The 17,377-nt window shown below is 39.1% G+C and overlaps 1 protein-coding gene across 2 annotated transcripts in view; it reads left to right on the top strand.

Annotated features, from left to right (window-relative positions):
* The window catches only part of dock1 (dedicator of cytokinesis 1), a 272,932-nt gene that overhangs the window by 50,569 nt on the left and 204,986 nt on the right, over positions 1-17,377 (top strand). Inside the window, exons 10-16 of one of the 2 annotated variants that reach the window (XM_053511045.1) lie at positions 662-797; positions 2,837-2,909; positions 7,739-7,818; positions 13,024-13,149; positions 13,443-13,567; positions 15,056-15,154; positions 15,825-15,897. In XM_053511045.1, the coding sequence (XP_053367020.1) occupies positions 662-797; positions 2,837-2,909; positions 7,739-7,818; positions 13,024-13,149; positions 13,443-13,567; positions 15,056-15,154; positions 15,825-15,897 (712 nt within the window). Of the gene's footprint in view, positions 1-661; positions 798-2,836; positions 2,910-7,678; positions 7,819-13,023; positions 13,150-13,442; positions 13,568-15,055; positions 15,155-15,824; positions 15,898-17,377 lie in introns of both variants that reach the window. The other variant, XM_053511044.1, reaches the window with a different exon arrangement.

Genomic DNA, 17,377 nt, shown 5'->3' with positions numbered 1-17,377 from the left:
CGTTCTCCTATTTCAGGTAAACATTAAGACAATGAATCAACCAAGCATGACACTTTTTCCCCCAAAGAAAGCATTGTATTCCAGTTGAATAATTATAGTATTTACTAAAAGAGAATTTTTTTTGGTTAACATCATAATTAGAGAATTGTGTTAAAACTAATTACACCTTAATCAAGAGACGATGGAATCAGTGCATTAGTGGAACGTGCAGCCCAGCTGATTTCATGAAGCGCCTTCATCACCCATTATTGATTAGAATATTGTCTGAATGTTATATAATATATTATTCAATAGCCACTTCTCCAGTTGCACTGATGGATAGGAGCAGCTGCATCATGTTTGAACATGACGTTCCACCACAGGACATGAGGCACTGTACCAATCAGACTCCATTAGGGTGTTACAGTTTACCCTGCGTAAGAGCACTCCACTCACTTTGGGAAAGATCCAATCAGCAGATCAATCATTCTCCGCCTCACACAGACAGAGAAGAAATAAAACTACCCAGTGTTTACCAGACACATCTGCATCCAGCCTATGGGAGATTCCTTCTTCCGTCTTCTTCTTCCAGAAGCACTTTTTTTTTTTGGTCCTCATTTTCAGACCCACGTACTGTGTGTGTACAGTAATGAGATGATGTGTGCTTGTGGTTTGCATACAGGATCTGGGCAGTGAGGATCTGAAGCGGGAGAAAATCAGTTTCGTCTGTCAGATCGTCCGGGTCGGGCGCATGGAGCTGCGAGACAACAACACTAAAAAGCTGACATCCGGGCTCCGAAGGCCCTTCGGAGTGGCAGGTAAATAGTGGTTACACACTCCACCTAAGGCAGTAAGCCTTCCAGATATCCATTTTACTGGTCTGTCTGACTGATGCGTCACAGCATGGAAGCAAATGAAGATTTGGGATATTATAATGCTGTTCCTAAGTGGCCTCCCATTACACAGCGTATATAAAAGCAGAAAATGTGGAACCTTTACAATGGTTTTGTTTGCATCATAACATTAAATGGTACAAAGGGTGCCATTAATTTTATTTAAAAAAATTAAATAATTTAAAAGATTTTTTATTTATGGCCAAATTTCCCAAGGAGTTCTGTATCTGTTGTTTTATCAGCATTATGTTAAATTTATTTATGTTACATAAAGTATTACATATTTATTGAGCAAACTGTGAAAAATTGTTTGAGATTTAACTTAATTTGTTAATGATAAATAGTATTTTTTTTATTATGAGTAAGAAATGAAATCAAGTTAAAAGCAAATGATGAGAACCTTACTTGGTGTCAAAAAATATATATAATAAATCAGAATAATGGAATTATGATAAAGTTGTATGGGAATAAACAAATAACTTTGTGAACATGTGCAAGCATGATGTTTGAAAAGAGATAAGTTAAAGTGGAAAGTGTTGCTAGCCCGAGTTGTATGATAAACGCATATACTTTGGTAAAGAAGGGTCCAGTCATACACCTTTTGTAGACAAGTTTGTATGCCCTACATACAGTATTTAAAGACTTTGTCCTGGCATGCGGTTTATACAGTAACTTGACAACAGCAGCTACAATCAGGTTTGTTAAACACGTGACAGGTGGAGCGAGCAAAGAAACGTGTCTTGAGGCTTTTCTCCTAGTTGCGTGAATATCTTTGCTAATCAGAGGTCACAGGAATAGGTTGAGGAATTGGTGAGTGATTTCTCCCTGGTGGCAGAGATGGCTGCTCCACAGTAAACTAATTAGATTGGCTCTCAGCCCACCACTCATCACCAGAGAAAATCAGCTCTGGTTTCTCTGTCTGATAAGAGGAGCTTAAGCTTAGAGGGTTCATAGCGGAGATCTCATTGGCACAGACGTGATCGCTACTTCTCCACGCAGCCAATTTGTCAGGCTTTACGTTGCGATAATATGAAATGTGCTCAGAGGCACCAAAATATCTCCAGTGTGCTTAGGATACATTAAGGGTGTAACACAATACCATTGTCTTTATCTGGATCTCTTTTGTGCTCCTGTTTTTTTAAGTAATCCACAGGTTGATATTTGTGTCCTTCTGAATCATTAAATTGATTAGATGGTAATGCTTATGAAAGCAAGTTTAGTTGGAAATGTTATAGAAGGAACATGCATGCTCTTGTTAATAAATGTGACCATAATGAATGTTCGGAAAGCTTCCTGTCGAAATGTTTTTTTGCGTATGCATGAAAAGTTTTCTTCTGCATCCTGCCAGATTTACCCAGATGCTCTAGCCACCCTTATTGCAAGCTAGTTGGTGTTTATATCTGTATTGGTATCCATATGCAACAGATTATTCGTGCAATCTGAACAACATATGTGGATCCAGTTGCATCGTAGTATACTTCCGAATCTGCTGTTACGATGTTGTAATCTGACAGGGTGTACAGACAGCCTCCGTGCTTTGATGTGGTCTGAGTGGTGGTGTTTTTTTATTTTATTTTTTTTATACTCCATGCATGTGGGAATGAAGGAAGATGTGGGAGGATGTGCAACTGTCAGCTCCAACATCAAACAGGTTTTTGAAGTGGGAAGGAGAAAAAAGCATCATTTTTTTTTTTTCCTCTTCACCTTTCTAAAAAATAGTTTCTCACAGAGTAGCTGAGTAAAATGGCACCTCAGCAGCACTGCTTTCATCAGCGCCCCACTGCCTCCATAACCCACAAGTAACCATAAGATTTCGCTTGGCAGACTCTCATTGTGGCCAAGAGCTGCCTGCTGTCTCAGAAGGAGGCCATTTGACTGATGCTGCAAGCAACCACGTCCCATCCTGCAGTAACGACAAACTTTTCCTTTCTTTTTTTTTTTCTTTTCCCCCTCTGTTTCCATAGTAATGGATGTGACAGATATAATCACCGGCAAAATGGACGACGAAGACAAGCAGCACTTCATCCCCTTTCAGCCGTGAGTATAAACGCACAGTTTGACTGCTTACAATGCAGCCTGCGCTCGTCTTGTTTTATTGCTCTAAAATAGCGTATGTTGTATGTTTTCGAAGAAAATCGTGCCAATAACAGAACAGATCGTGCTACCGGCTTTTTTAAATATATTATTATATGTAGTAAGTTTATTACAACACTTCTGATCAGATGTCTATCTCAGATGGCATGACTCAAAAAAAAATGCGTTAGGACTTTAAACACCACCATAAGCACCAAGGTCTATGTCCGTGATCTTCAGCTCCAGACCTGGACTGCACGAGTTCAACAGGCTGTTGGTGAATTACAAACTGTGCTGGATGCACGACAGGACTGGAGTTAAAGATCCCTGGTCTGTGTGAACACTAACGCAACAATTTCCACTGTAGCCTTTAAGCACGCCAAAACAGATAGAGAGCAGGTGTTTAAAATGCCCCGAGACTACAGTGTTAACTCCGGCCCTGTGCCTCGGGCCTCCTCCTGGGTCATGCACTATAGGTTTTCTTTGGTTTAAAGCTCCTGGTACGTGATTAACTGTAGCCCGGGCCACTTGTTTCTGCTTGTTACCTCCTGGCTCAATTAAGCAGAGCTCATTAACTGCTGTCCACGAGGAGCGAGTAACCCTTTCTCTCTCAGGATTCTCACTCTAATTGGATCTCTTGTAGTCTGCCCTGCAGGCGTTTTAACCTCTTCCAGCCCAGGAGAAGCCTGGATACAATTACGCCCCCTCGCATTCTTCTGATAAGATGCATTCTCTCAAATGTTATGGTAAAGCATACATTCAGCGTCCGTGCGTCTCCGGTCTCCCTGGACATCTAGTCTTGTGAGCAGCCCAGTGCGGAGGATGTGCAGGTCATTAACTGCAATGGCACAAGATGGAAGAGATCACAGAATCCGAGTCTCTTCCTAAGGTAATGTTGTTCAAGAGATGCTGTTGTTTAAAGGAAGACCGATTCGGCTGATCGGCAGGAAAGATGGGTGTTTCAAATGTTTATTGTGTTTGTTGTCGATGCTCTCTCTCTTTGAGACCCTTTTGTTTTGTCTTAATAGTCTTGTAGCTGTGTCTCAGAACAAAGCCGTCAGGGTTGGCGCTGCACAGTTAATCACAACAAAATCGAAATCGCAACATGAACCTGTGTAGTTATTTAGAGAAAAGGTGCAATTTAATACGCACAATGCATGCCAGTCAGTAATTCATGTGGAGTCTTGCCTGAAGAACACTCAGCATGGCCTATGAACTCGGGGACTCGAGATAAAACTGTCCAATCAAAAGCCTTTGTTGTTAAAATCAGCCTTGTGCTTTTCGAATATTAATATAAATAATTAATATGAAGCACTCGCACGCATCATGCTGAATAAGAAAACGTCAAAGAGACAAGAAAATCACAGATGCTGTCACTTAAAGTATTCATATATACACATATCGAAGGCCATGGTGGCCATGTGAAAGAAGGCTTTCAGAAAACTAATAAACACATGAAGTAGAAATATACAGTAATGTGCAAAAAATCTTGTGCCACTGCTTCTTTTTTCATATTTTGCTTCCAAAGAGCCAGACCTTCCTGTATTTTTCATGCTGTTTTGAGGAACAGTTCTCTAAGCTTCCTGATGGTCTTTCATTTTCAGTCTAGTCCCTACCAGTCTAGTCCCTCCAAAGCAATTTCAGAGGAATTTGTTTTCTTTTTAAACCGTGCAGTGACCTACAGTATAAATCATTTTAGGGAAAAAAAAATCCAACTTAAGACACAAAGTGAGAAACCGGAGAAGATGATGACAGATTATCCGGCCGGTGATTAGTAAACTAGAACAGACGAGAGGAGAAATGAGGTTGCTGCTGAGGTTGTGTTATACCAAACAACCAATTTTTACTTCGTATCTTTAGGCACTTTGCAGCATTTCGCAGTAAACATTTGTTCCCATTTTCTTAATTAAACTGAATTTTATTTAATATGAAGGAATGAGGGGGCTCAGGACTTTTGTACAGTGCTGTAAATTGCCATCATGAAACTTCCTCTAGTGACGTTATTTGCTTTTAGACTCTATAAATAAGTTTGAATGTTAAATTGTCATTTAATAGTTAAATATTGTAGTTTAAATTGTGATGGGTCAAAATAATAACAATATGAAATTTTAAAAAATCGTGCATTCAGTCAGGGTTTAGATTATTATTTTTACGGTATCTGCACATTTGCTAAGGTGTCAGACGGTACCAAGTCTGACGAGTACCAGTGGCGCCAATAATTACAGTTTAGCCACAAAGTTTAGGGTATTTGACTCCCTGCACTGGAGATATTGGACAAACATACTGACTTTAATTCTGTACACCAGGGAAAAGGATGCGACAAGCCAAGCATCCATTTGCTTTTAATTAGTTTTGTTTAGTGTTATTTCCCTCCAGGTGAATTTTACCTTATGTTACAAGGCTTGGTTTGGTAAACCAGTAGCCAAGAGGGTGAGGTTGTAGTCTCTGTTCAGTGAAGTGCAGGGTAGTAGAATGTACTAATCATTTCTGCTGCTAGTGATCACCCTTTTGTCCGCTGATGTGCGCTAAAGTGTTTGTGGGAAAACATTGGGGTTCCTCTTTGCTTGAAAAAGATTTCTTGTTAGCAGTTTTGGCACCTCAGGGGTCGGATTGTTGGTTAGTGATAACTGTTACAGCGGATCCTTTTCACATCCACATTGAAACTAATCTCACTTCTTGTGCCATGTTAGCCAGAAGTTCTAGTACATTTGAAATTAGAAACAGGAAATTGAAATTCCAAGACTTGCTAGGTATTAGTCACAGCTTCGTTCAGGTTTATGTTTCACTTTGAGCGGCAACTCAGGCAAATGAAATAAAGAATATTGCTGAGCTAAAGATAAACATTACTTCAGAAAAGGGAGAAAGTTTTTTTTAAGGGATTTTATGTTAACTTTATTTTAGATTTATCTTTATCCAGGGTGGGTAAAAAGTGACTAGACAGTAAAAATTGTGTAATAAAGTCCTTTTTTTAAAGGGGGGGGGATTTTTTTCCCCAATGTCCAATTCCACCCACACCAGTCAGGGAGTGCCAACCGCATCTTTTCGAACTGCTTACTCACGCGCCTTTGAGGGCGGCGTAACACATTCAGAGGACAGCGCTATCCACTCCTTCCACTTGCATGAGCTCACAGACGCCAATGATTGACTGTAGAGTCGTGATTGATGTGATAGCGCTAAGTGCCTCCCATCCTTTCCCTCTGAGAAAGCTCGGCCAAACCACTCCCTCCAGGCCCCCGGCTACGAGAGGCTACAGCATCACCTAGGAATCGAACTAACAATCTCTGGAAGATGAGTCGAACACTTTACCACTGCGCCACTCGGGTCACTAAAGTCTTTATTTCTATCAAATTGTTCATCTACTTTATTACATAGAAAAATTTAAGAAAATCTGCACATGAACAATGGAATTCCACACATCATAGCATGCTGCGACCTTAGCATGATCCTGAACAGTCAATTGGTCAGCCATCTTTTTTCCCCTCTTGCGGGCTATGCCTGTATTATTGACGCGGGAAATAGGAAATCCTATTTCCTATAGTCTATTTGGAGACTGCTTTCATGATGACTCCAGTGATACTACAAGTTCTATTGCCATTAAATATTTTCTAGTTAATGTTCATGAAAACAAATGTGTATACCTTTATTCTTCCTGCATCGGTTGAATTCAGGTGCCATCGGTCAAAGGTGGTGCTTTGATCTCACCGCTATGAAACAAAACGTATCCACATCTAAATGTCTTTCGTTGCTTTACTGTAAAGGAAACGAAGCAAAAGAAACAAACAAAAAAAAACTTAAAAGACCCAAAGCATGTGTGTGTGGTCAAGATAACGTGCAGTAACTTAACTCTTTGTGACGTCACAGTTACAATAAAAGCTGCGTATCGGAAACCTGAATATAAATTTGCAGATTGTAGAGATAAAAAGCCTTTTTTAGGTTCAGTTCTCTTGTACGAGCATCAGATGCAGAGTTTTTTTTAGCACTCCAAATTTTACCAAATGATTTTACTCTTGTGCGTTTTTGTGTGCGCTGTTTGTGCCAGTTTGTCAGTGTTTTGTCTCTTTTGGCTTTTGCATTTGGGGCCACACAAAAACACACACTGCAAACACTTGGCTCTGCCACTAACCACTTATCCAGCTTCAACACTTCTTTTCACTACGTAACATTTTGACTTATTTTCAGTATTCACACAGCACTAGAGCAGCACTCTTTTACTGTGTCTGTGTGTCGCTGTGTGTCCTGTTTAAGATGTGAGGGTCGGTCCTTCTGGTGCTCAGGACATAAGTTTCAGTTTCTGTCACACACCCTCAGGGCAGCTTCTTGTCCAGCATTAGGATGCGTCTCTTTAGGCTTGTGTCTTGTCAGGACTGAGAGTGGAGCGGAGCGGAGTGGAGTGTAGCGGCTCATAAATTGCACTCTCTCTTTCTCTCTCTGTCTTTTTATTACCCACCCTTAATCACTGTTTGCTAACAAAATGGCTTTTGTCTTCTGTCATGGTATTTGCATCACTGTTTTGGTCTTTTCCCTCTGTTCTCTCCCCTTCCTCCCCCATTCCCTTTATCATCCTCCTGCCCTTCTTCACACTCTGCTCTTCATCTTCATCTTCCACTTTTTTGTTCGTTCTTTTGTTTTTCGTTTGTCTTTCTTTATTGCTTGCTTTTTCTTTCCCCCTCCCCGTCTCCCCCACCCCCCTCCCTCCCTGTGGTGTGTTGCCCGTCATCGTGTGTGAACTCCAGGCTTGCGCTGGATGACGCCATCCGCCACAGGCAGCTGAACATCTCCCGTTTTTCACCCAGGGTGGCAGGAGAGAACGACTTTCTCCAGAGCGTCATCAACAAAGTCATCAGCGCCAAAGAGGTCAATCATAAGGGCCAAGGTAAGACGCACCTGCAGCGCGCGCGCGTACACACACACACACACACACACACACACACACACACACACACACACACACACACACTTCCTTATCAACTCGCATTACATTTACGACATTTGGCGGACACCCTTATTCAGAGCGACATTTTATCCCATTATACTTCTGAGCAGTTAAGGGTTGAGGTCTTGCTCAAGGGCCCAACAAAGACAGCTGGGGTTTGAACCTGGGACCTTCTGATCAGTAGTCCAACCCCTGCCCCATACACTCTCATTCCCATACACCAACCGGGGTTTCAAACATGATTATCTGCATACAAATACTTTAAGAAAGTCTGAGAAGCCACTTCTTTTATTGTCTTTCCTGAAATGCTGACGAGTCAAAACACTCCTCTGACTCTAGAGATGCCGGTATAGTATTTTTTTATTCTCCTTCTTGCAATTTATTTTCTCCCTGCTGTTTAATATTTGCTCTCTGGGCTAATTTAAACAAGTAATAAGTGTCTAAAGTTTAGCATTATGTTTACAGCACATCTGGTGCAGGCCTTCATGGCTAAAAATCATCTTATACGAGAGCGGTTGCAGTTTTGGAAGCAGAGGGTGAACAGATAATAAAAGTGTAGACCATTAGGCAACCCTGCAATGCATAAAAGTGACATGTAGGATTATACAATCAATTCATGTTTTAAAAGGAATTTACTGCTATAATTCAGTGTTTAATAAAAACATGCAATATAATGATACAGTAATTGATTAGAATAATTCCGACACGATTTACTATTCCATTTGAGTAAGTGGTTAGATTTTAATACTACAAATCAATACTTATTATTTAGTATTTTATTCTAATCCAGTAAAAAAACAATTTATAATTCAGTATGTAATTAAAATTCAGTATTTGACTAAAATTTAGCTCTATACTTCAGTATTTAATCTTTATTCAGTGTTAAAGTCAAGTATTTGGCTGATTTAGTACTATTATTTAGAATTAGATTTTTCATCCGTTAGTTCACTGTAAGTTAGTGCTGTAATTCAGTATTTGATTATTATCTATTGTAAAAACATAATTTTAATATCAAACTTAGCACTTTATCTAAATACTTGATTATAATTCAGTATTAAAATACAGGATTTGACAGTATAACAATGAAGTATTTGAGTACAATTATGTTAAACTAAACTTCAAATTTCGCATCTCGCCCCTACACTAGTCCTGGTTCCTGGTTGTGGATTGCAAATTTAGACCAAGTGTAGAAATGCCTTAAGAGTAAATAATATATTCTATTGATTAAAAGTGAATAATGTTTTGGAAGAGTCATATGTATCAAATGGATTGCATCAATTGTACACATCTATATTTGTAGTCAAAAAGGAAAAAAGCTTAAGTTTTAGGACACGAGGCGGGAACTGAACCCGCGACACGGTGGTCCTAACTACTATGCCACTGTGCCGCCGTACCACCTTTGAAGCTAATTAAATTATCCATTATTATTTTTTCCAAAAGTCCTTAAAGGTATAAATGTTTTATATGTACACGTTGTGTTTATGAATCGCTGTCACTGTGTGTAATGTTCACAATCAGAGAAAAGTAAGCTGCTACATGCTTGTGTTGTGTTTTACCGTTCTGAGTTTTATCACAGGATAGACAACAAACTAATCCCATACAAATAAGACTATTCTGTTCATTTTAAGTAAGATTAGGCCTAGCCTCAGGTACTGCTGAGGTCCATAGATGTGTGTTTTTTTTTTTTTAAAGACACCTGATCAATAGGTAGCCACATGAGACAGACAAGCGACATAAATCAACAGTTCAATATAAGATCAACTAGAAGTTTTATTTTACTTTGTGTTCTGCCAAGCTAAAGCGAATTACAATAGCTTGAACAGCGTTTAACTGTTTGATTAGACGGCTACATAATGAGTACCAGTGTTAGAATCCCTAATTAAAATGCGACTCAGACATGTGTGCGTGTGTGTGTGTGTCTTTAGCGCGATCTGACCTCTCGTTACTTCACTGCTCCCCGTGCCGTGTTTATGCCAGCTGGAGAGCGGCAGTTTCACCGCCAGCTGGATTTGTTATGACGCACAAACTGTCTGCTGGTGTCATGTCACATGGCTCTCTGGAGCACTAAATGCTGCCCTCATCTCCCTCTGCTCACAGAGGAGACGGCACGGAGGAAGAGAGATGGACAGATGCACCCTGATTCAAACGCGCTTACGCATTAAGATACTTTTCTGCTCGCTGGTTCGTAATTGTTAATAGCTTAACCGTGGAACATTTTAATATCTGGTAATGAGTGACGGTAGAAATCAGCTGGAAACGGTTATCAAAAATTGCATTTGAGACACATCTTGTATAATTCTTTTAAAAGCAAATTGAAGAAATAATTACCTCTACGCTTCTCTTACTTAAAGAGTGCCGGTTCATTTCATTTAGCTCGTTATGGGATATTAGATTTAAAAAAAAAAAAAAAAAAACATGCACAATGAACAATGCATTTCAGGGTCTTGGATGGTTTTATTGGCAACGAATCCAAGCTGTGCTGCTTAATTGTTTTCTAAACGGTTGCTAATGCTGGTGTTGTGAAATAGTGCAGCTTGGATGAAGGAGGTGGTTGTGTGGAAGCGCGAGAGGAAAAAAGTGCGCAGAGATGTAATTAATTAGAGGACCAATGAAAGAAACATTTTAAATAAAGAGTCTCAGCGCAGTGATGCAGTGTGGAAACACCTGTCTGTCGGGCACATTTAATAGCCCACATGGGGTGATTGCAAAAAACCAACACAATCCCCGGGAGTGAGTTACAGATCTTGTTTCGTTTATTTTTTAAGTAATATTAGGAAGCACTGCGAATGTTTGTCAGCAATGTGCTGCAGCTCTTTTGTTTCAGTAGTTGGTGGAAATATAACACAGAGATACAGTACGTGGTAAATGTTCAATTGAAAAAAAAAAAAAAATTAAATGTTTAATTGAGAATGTGCATCTATTTGCAACTTTATATTTAGAATCCCAAAGTGGGCTAAAAGTTTCTGCTCGCATCTCTAATATTTATAGTACAGTGGAACCTTGGATTACGAGCATAATTTGTTCTGGAAGCGGGCTCGTATTCCAAATTTAATTTTAAGAAATAATGAAAACTTAAATTATTCGTTCCACAGCCCCCCCCCCCAAAAAAAAAAAAAATTAATTAATACAAAATATAAGTAAAAATAAAACAAATTACCTTTAAAAAAAAGTAAAAATTAATCCAGACAGATAAGTGTTTCCGTTTATGCGCGCAGGTGCTGTGTGTGTGTGTGTGCCTGCGTGCTTGTGTGTGCGCGCACATACGCACACATTAACGAAAAGAAAAATCGCGTAAGCGCATAAATGAATCACTGTTGTAAAGTGAAACAAACAAATGAACCTGCACACATTACCTTTAAAAAGAATCGTTGCAGAGTTTCTGTGTAAAGCAGAGAGTGTGCGTCTGTATGTGTGTGGGAAGCCGAGGGGGGGTTAATGATACTTGCTTTTGCTTTATACGCGCGCTTAAGAAACAGTACATATTATAAGAAACGGTACGCGCGTGCTGTACACACACGCTTACAAACACAAAATAAAATATGTTTTACGCGCACACATGTGGTCACAGTGTTGTAGTAAACAATTTACGTGTGCATGGATGTTGATTATACCAGTAAGAGATGCGCACTAAGACCCAGCAGGGGAGACGATTACCTACAATTTCGCAGCGCACGAGAGAGGTTCAGTTGTGATCACGTGACGCTCGGCGTCAAAACAAGAAGCGCATGCGTGACACATGATACTTGGTACTTGTAAACCAAGTCTTGTTCGTTTTCCAAGTCAAAATTTATTAAAAATCTTTGCTCGCAGTTCGAGGTTCCACTGTATATAATTTTAACATTTCAAGATCAGACTTGTAGCTTGTACAACAGACTAGGGACAATGTTTTACTACTTAATGCCGAGTTAATTGTTGACTTCATGAAGCCTGGACTGGATCACTCACCAGCCCGACTGTGGAGAGAACCCAAAGCTGCAGGTTCATGGTTGTGTACTTGACGAAGGGGTCTTTTTTCAACTCTCCACATCATCTGAGGTTTTGAGGACCATTTGGATCATCCGGGTATTTCTTTCAACCCTTTCCACCGCCTTCGGGAAGGTCTATATACACAAGACCCCCAACATTTTGGACGTTACACACCTTCCCTCTTATGGGCTTTTTACTCTCTTACAATCTGGCAGCAGTTTTCAGAACATCTGGGATGCCTCCATCAAGCCAGTACTAGCAAGGTGTGCTTAACAAAGTGGCCAGGGTGTGTACTTAATCATTATAGAGACATTTTCGAGAACAGCATTAAAAAACTTTGTTGCATTAACAAAGTTATTTAAGGAAATCACTCTTCACTACTGACAAAGAATACAAATTGATAGATAGATTGATGGACTAAAAGTTCCTGCTCGCATTTCTAATATAATGGGCGGCACCTGGCAAACCTTTGGGTGGTCGGAGTTGAAGCCATATTTCCAAGCTCAAGCTCGAACCCGGAATCGTGGAGCTACAGTACGTCCCTGTGTCAGTGGATTAAAGTAAAAATGCATTCTATGTGTGCAACTAATCCTTTCGACATTACTAAAAAAAGTTCTTGAGAGAACCTGTATCATCTAAAGGTCATACAAAATATTTATTATAATAAAGAAATATTATAATATATCTGGGCCTTTTGTAATACTAGTATTTTGTCTTGTCCAATATTATTTGTAAGTACAGGATCTGTGTGTGTAAATTGTGGCTGTAGAATTACATAACCTTGATCCTTTTACTCAAGTCCAATAACCCGAACGTATAGCAGAAATTAAATATGTATTATACTATAAAATGAAACGCTGCCGCTTTTTCTTTTAAATTATGCAGCGTGTTTCATTATAAACCTCCAGCAATAAGCATGTTCTGGGAATTCACGTTGTAACTCTGCAGGTGACAACAGACGTCTTTAGCGCACAGACTCTTTGGTGAATAAAATGAATATAATGCAGTGCTGCAGTATTAATGGTCACATTACAGAGAGCTGTGAGAATAATATATGAATGTTTTATTGCATATTGCATCATGCGGAGTTTCGATACGCCGCTTGGGTGCGTGTACGTTTGTGTTAGTTATAGAAAGTCTGAGATTGTGTAATTTCCCCCTGGTCTCTGTTTTGTTTAGGGCTGTGGGTCACTCTGAAGCTGTTGCCTGGCGATATCCATCAGATCCGGAAGGATTTCCCCCACCTGGTGGACCGCTCCACTGCCGTCGCCCGCAAAATGGGCTTCCCTGAGATCATCATGCCAGGTGCAAATTAAATCCATTTATCACCCTGCAGATCCCTGCGCTGTTTTGTTCCCTTTCATTGCTTTTGTGTTTTTATATTGTCTGTTTCTGCACACTGAGGCTTTTAATTATGTAAAATATATTATAACGCTCAATTTAGCAAATAGGATGAAAACTATAAAGGTTTATAAAAGGTATGTGCTGTAGAATTCTAAGAAATTTATTTTTTTTCCTCCATAACATTTTTTTTTAAACACAGCCCATGTTCTGTGTGCTGCGTTTTTGAAGAAGTAAGCTATTGTCATGTTTTTCAGGTGACGTTCGTAATGACATTTATGTGACGCTGACTCATGGGGACTTCGACAAAGGCAGTAAAACTACACCCAAGAATGTGGAAGTCACCATGTCTGTGTATGATGAGGATGGCAAGAGGCTGGAGGTATATAATGAGACTTGGTACTCTCTGTTAATTGTACGCACGCATGCATGCACGCGCACACACACACACACACATGCACACACTCACACAGTCTCAGTTGCCAGAGCAGTCTGCTGTTGCCCACCTGCCCTTTAAAGATGTTGAGCAGAAGACTCCGCTAAACCATCTGCCCTCCGTCTGTCCAACATTCTCTCGCTCTTTTCTCTCTCTCGCTTTCTCTCTCTCTTTCTCTCTCTCTCTCTCTCTCTAAGATTTAAGATTCAAAGGTTGCATTATTGGCATGAAAAAATATGGACACATGCTTTGCCAAATCTCAGTTACAGACTTTGTGAACAAATCAGCAAATGCTCACACGTAAGCCCAGCATCTGTAAATAATCTCCATCTTGTCTAAGAATTCCAAGACATTACACATATTCTAATTATGTTAAAAGAGTGAAATTAATTCCCACACCTGTCACCACCTGTCAGTCTCTCTCTCTCTCTCTCTCTCTCTCTCTCTCTCTCTCTCCATGTTTGCCTGTGCTTCTATCTCCTCCTTTACCTTGTTACCCATCTGTCTGTCCTCTGTTCGTCTGGTTCTGACCCCCTACTGTCTCTGATAGACGGCCGGTCAGTTAGAGCTCTTAATTAGTGCCTGTCTCAAGGCATTAGGAGCTCTAAGTGATGATTGATAAGGCTAACTGACTTGGTGTGTGTGGGTGTGTGTGTGGGGGGGGGAATTTAGCCATCAGTTTTAGCACTTTCCTTCCCTGCTCACATCCCTAAAGTTACTAACTCAAAAATTATATATTTTTTTACTGACACATTTTTAAATGAAATATTTAATATTTTAACTATTATTTAATTAAATATTCGAACTGTTTTATTAATATATTTAATTGGTCGCTCAAACCGTTTAATCAGAATATAACTTCTTAGACATGATAAAATTAGATTTGTCCGCGGTAAATTATTTAATCAGCTGGAAATATAAAAGCAGAAGTAGTATCTAATGTTTATTTTTTATGATAAATCTCGACTTCTAGAATTGTGAATGCCCCCTCCCCGATATGATTTCATGATACCTAGGGATCAATTCCATTTGTATTACGACCATTTATTACTATATTTTATGTACTGATATATATATGATATACGGCATATATTTTGTGTGTAAATTTTTTTTGGTAGTTTTTCAATTTTGTTACACTATGTCAATTTAATACATTTCAAATGGTGAGCCAGTCAATAATATATTTATTCCAACAAGAGATTACCTACTGAACAGATTATAAATGGTTTACACCACCCCACTCATTCTAATTGAAATGATCATTCATTGTCAGTATTATACTGATTAGGATATTATTATGAATATCATTGGCATGTTAGTGTTTCTGCAAACACACCTGGTGGCAGTTTCTCAGCCTCTGCTACATCACTTCATTTACCTAAATAGTGAAATAAACTGATGTAACTTTAAAACCTTGTTGTGTCTCTTCGGCAGAACGTGATCTTCCCTGGTGCCGGAGACGAGGGGATTACAGAGTACAAGTCGGTCATTTACTATCAGGTCAAACAGCCGCGCTGGTTCGAGACCATCAAGGTGAGAAAGCTTCCAGTTTCAGGTTCTTCTACACAGATTTGAACACAAACTGAAAAATACAAACGGATCCAAAGTGTTTCATCTTCTACAGGATCATGGGCTGTGCATCCAGTATGCATAAAGACAGAGCATTTATTTTGTCAGGAAGTGCCAAGTCAAGGAAATAAATGGAACCCCATTTAAGGAAGCAGTGAATCAGCAGCCGCCGTGGCAGCACTTTCTGTTTCTTCGCTGCTGCTGGAATTTCATCTTGTCATCTGCTTCTCTATAATTGTGTGACAAATTCCTCAGATAAATATTTCAGATGTCATCAAAAAGAAGTTTTGCATGTTGCGTGTTTTTAATAAAAAGAAAGAGGAATAAAATTTCCAATAATATAAACAGATTACAGAATATTATTTAACAAAGGAAAACATGTAATTATCGCTATGGAGACGATGCTTATTAAATATTTATAGAGAAAGCCTACTGGAAAGTTTTTCATGACAGGACAAAAAACACCCAGAAATCTTTTCCTGCATCAGCACATCCCGCCGTGACTTCTTTTATTCTTTACAAAAGAAACAACCCTTTTTTTATCTTTTCTTATTAGTGTGTCAGACCTGTGTATGTGGGTGTGAGGCCTTTAAGGGATTTCTTTATTTTGTTAATATTATTTTTTCTCTCCTAGGTGGCGATCCCTATTGAGGATGTTAACAGGAGTCATCTGCGCTTCACTTTCAAACATCGATCTTCTCAAGACTGTGAGTGCATGTCTAAACACAAAAACACTCATCCTTTACGCATGCACACACACACACACACACACACACACACACATCTAACACTCAGTGATGCATAGACATTACACTACTGTGCTGTGTACATAAATATTAATGATCCACTGCTGGTGGCTTCACATTTACACATGAAGACAAACACATAGAGTTTTTATTTCTAAAACACGGTTTTATTTATTTGATTAAGTAATTAATAATTTTTTTTGGAGTATAACAAATACCCAAATAACTTTAATAGAAATTTTATAATTATTTTAATTAAAAATGAACTTAATAAAAATGTAACATTTATTATTATACATTTAAATAAATAATTATTTTTACTTATTAACTTAAACATTCAGCCTTGTTTTAAATGCTTTTCTTTAAAGACGCGGATGCTCTGCTCTGTAGTATCTATAGCAGGCATCACCATTATCGCGACTGAGTGATTGTTCCATCCGGACGCTGATGCTTTTTTGATAAATGCCAGTAATATACCAGCGCTTATTCCTTTGAGGTGGGCGTGGCTATACGTGCCACTCAACAGAGCCAATCAACGCAATAATTTACTGTGTACTGCACAGATGTGTAGAGTGCGCGGAAGAAACAGAAACAAAAGCATGATACAGCATGAGGAAAGTAAACTATAAAAACAGAACCTTTGATGATAAATGTACAAGTCAATGTTTATTTTTCTTGCGGGAATGTGAACCGTCAGTATGAGACAAAATACGGAGTATGTTCTTGAATGACTTCAAGGGCAAGTTTGCCATTTGATGTCACAACACACGTAGGAAGGACGAGTTATAAAAGCTGGTGCTGACGTCTGCTCATTTTTACCTATAAAGCTTCTGAAGCCAGGGGGCGGAGCCTAATGACATTTGGCATTCTTGAAACAAACAATTGATGTTGAGTATTTTTAACGCTTCAGTGTACAAACCTTTAATCCAGCAGTAATGATGTAGCAAAGTACTTGCTTTTAATTATGCATACATGTACTCATGATGATGGCTGCTTTGCTGTTTAGTGCATAGCTTTTGCACATCCTCAGGTGTGCCCACAAAATGCAATATGCATTTAAACTATGATGGCAGTGTAGTCAACAGGCATGTCAAAATATTCTGATTGGAAAAGGTGTGACCAGATCTGCAGTTGTCCCCCACCTGTATGATGTATCTTTACCACTACGGTGACAAATTTGTATATCAAAACATCATAAATATCGACATGGAAATTGCTAAAGATATCACAGCAGTGCTGATATTCTATACAACTGCACGATGTCGAGTGTGATATTGCTTTGATAGAATAGCTCTACAAATAACATTTATTAACAGATTATAATTAGTTTTTTTATTTAACCAATTATTTTGCTTTGGCAACACATATCATTCCGCAACTGGCAGATTTAGTGTTGAACTGGGAACCGACAGTAAGCAACTGTTAGTGTAATTAATGGGTG

The sequence above is a fragment of the Clarias gariepinus genome, chromosome 14 (genome assembly GCF_024256425.1).
Source record: "Clarias gariepinus isolate MV-2021 ecotype Netherlands chromosome 14, CGAR_prim_01v2, whole genome shotgun sequence".
NCBI lineage: Eukaryota > Metazoa > Chordata > Actinopteri > Siluriformes > Clariidae > Clarias > Clarias gariepinus.
Note: the sequence above shows the minus strand (reverse complement) of the source record. Positions and strands in the feature narration are given on the sequence as shown.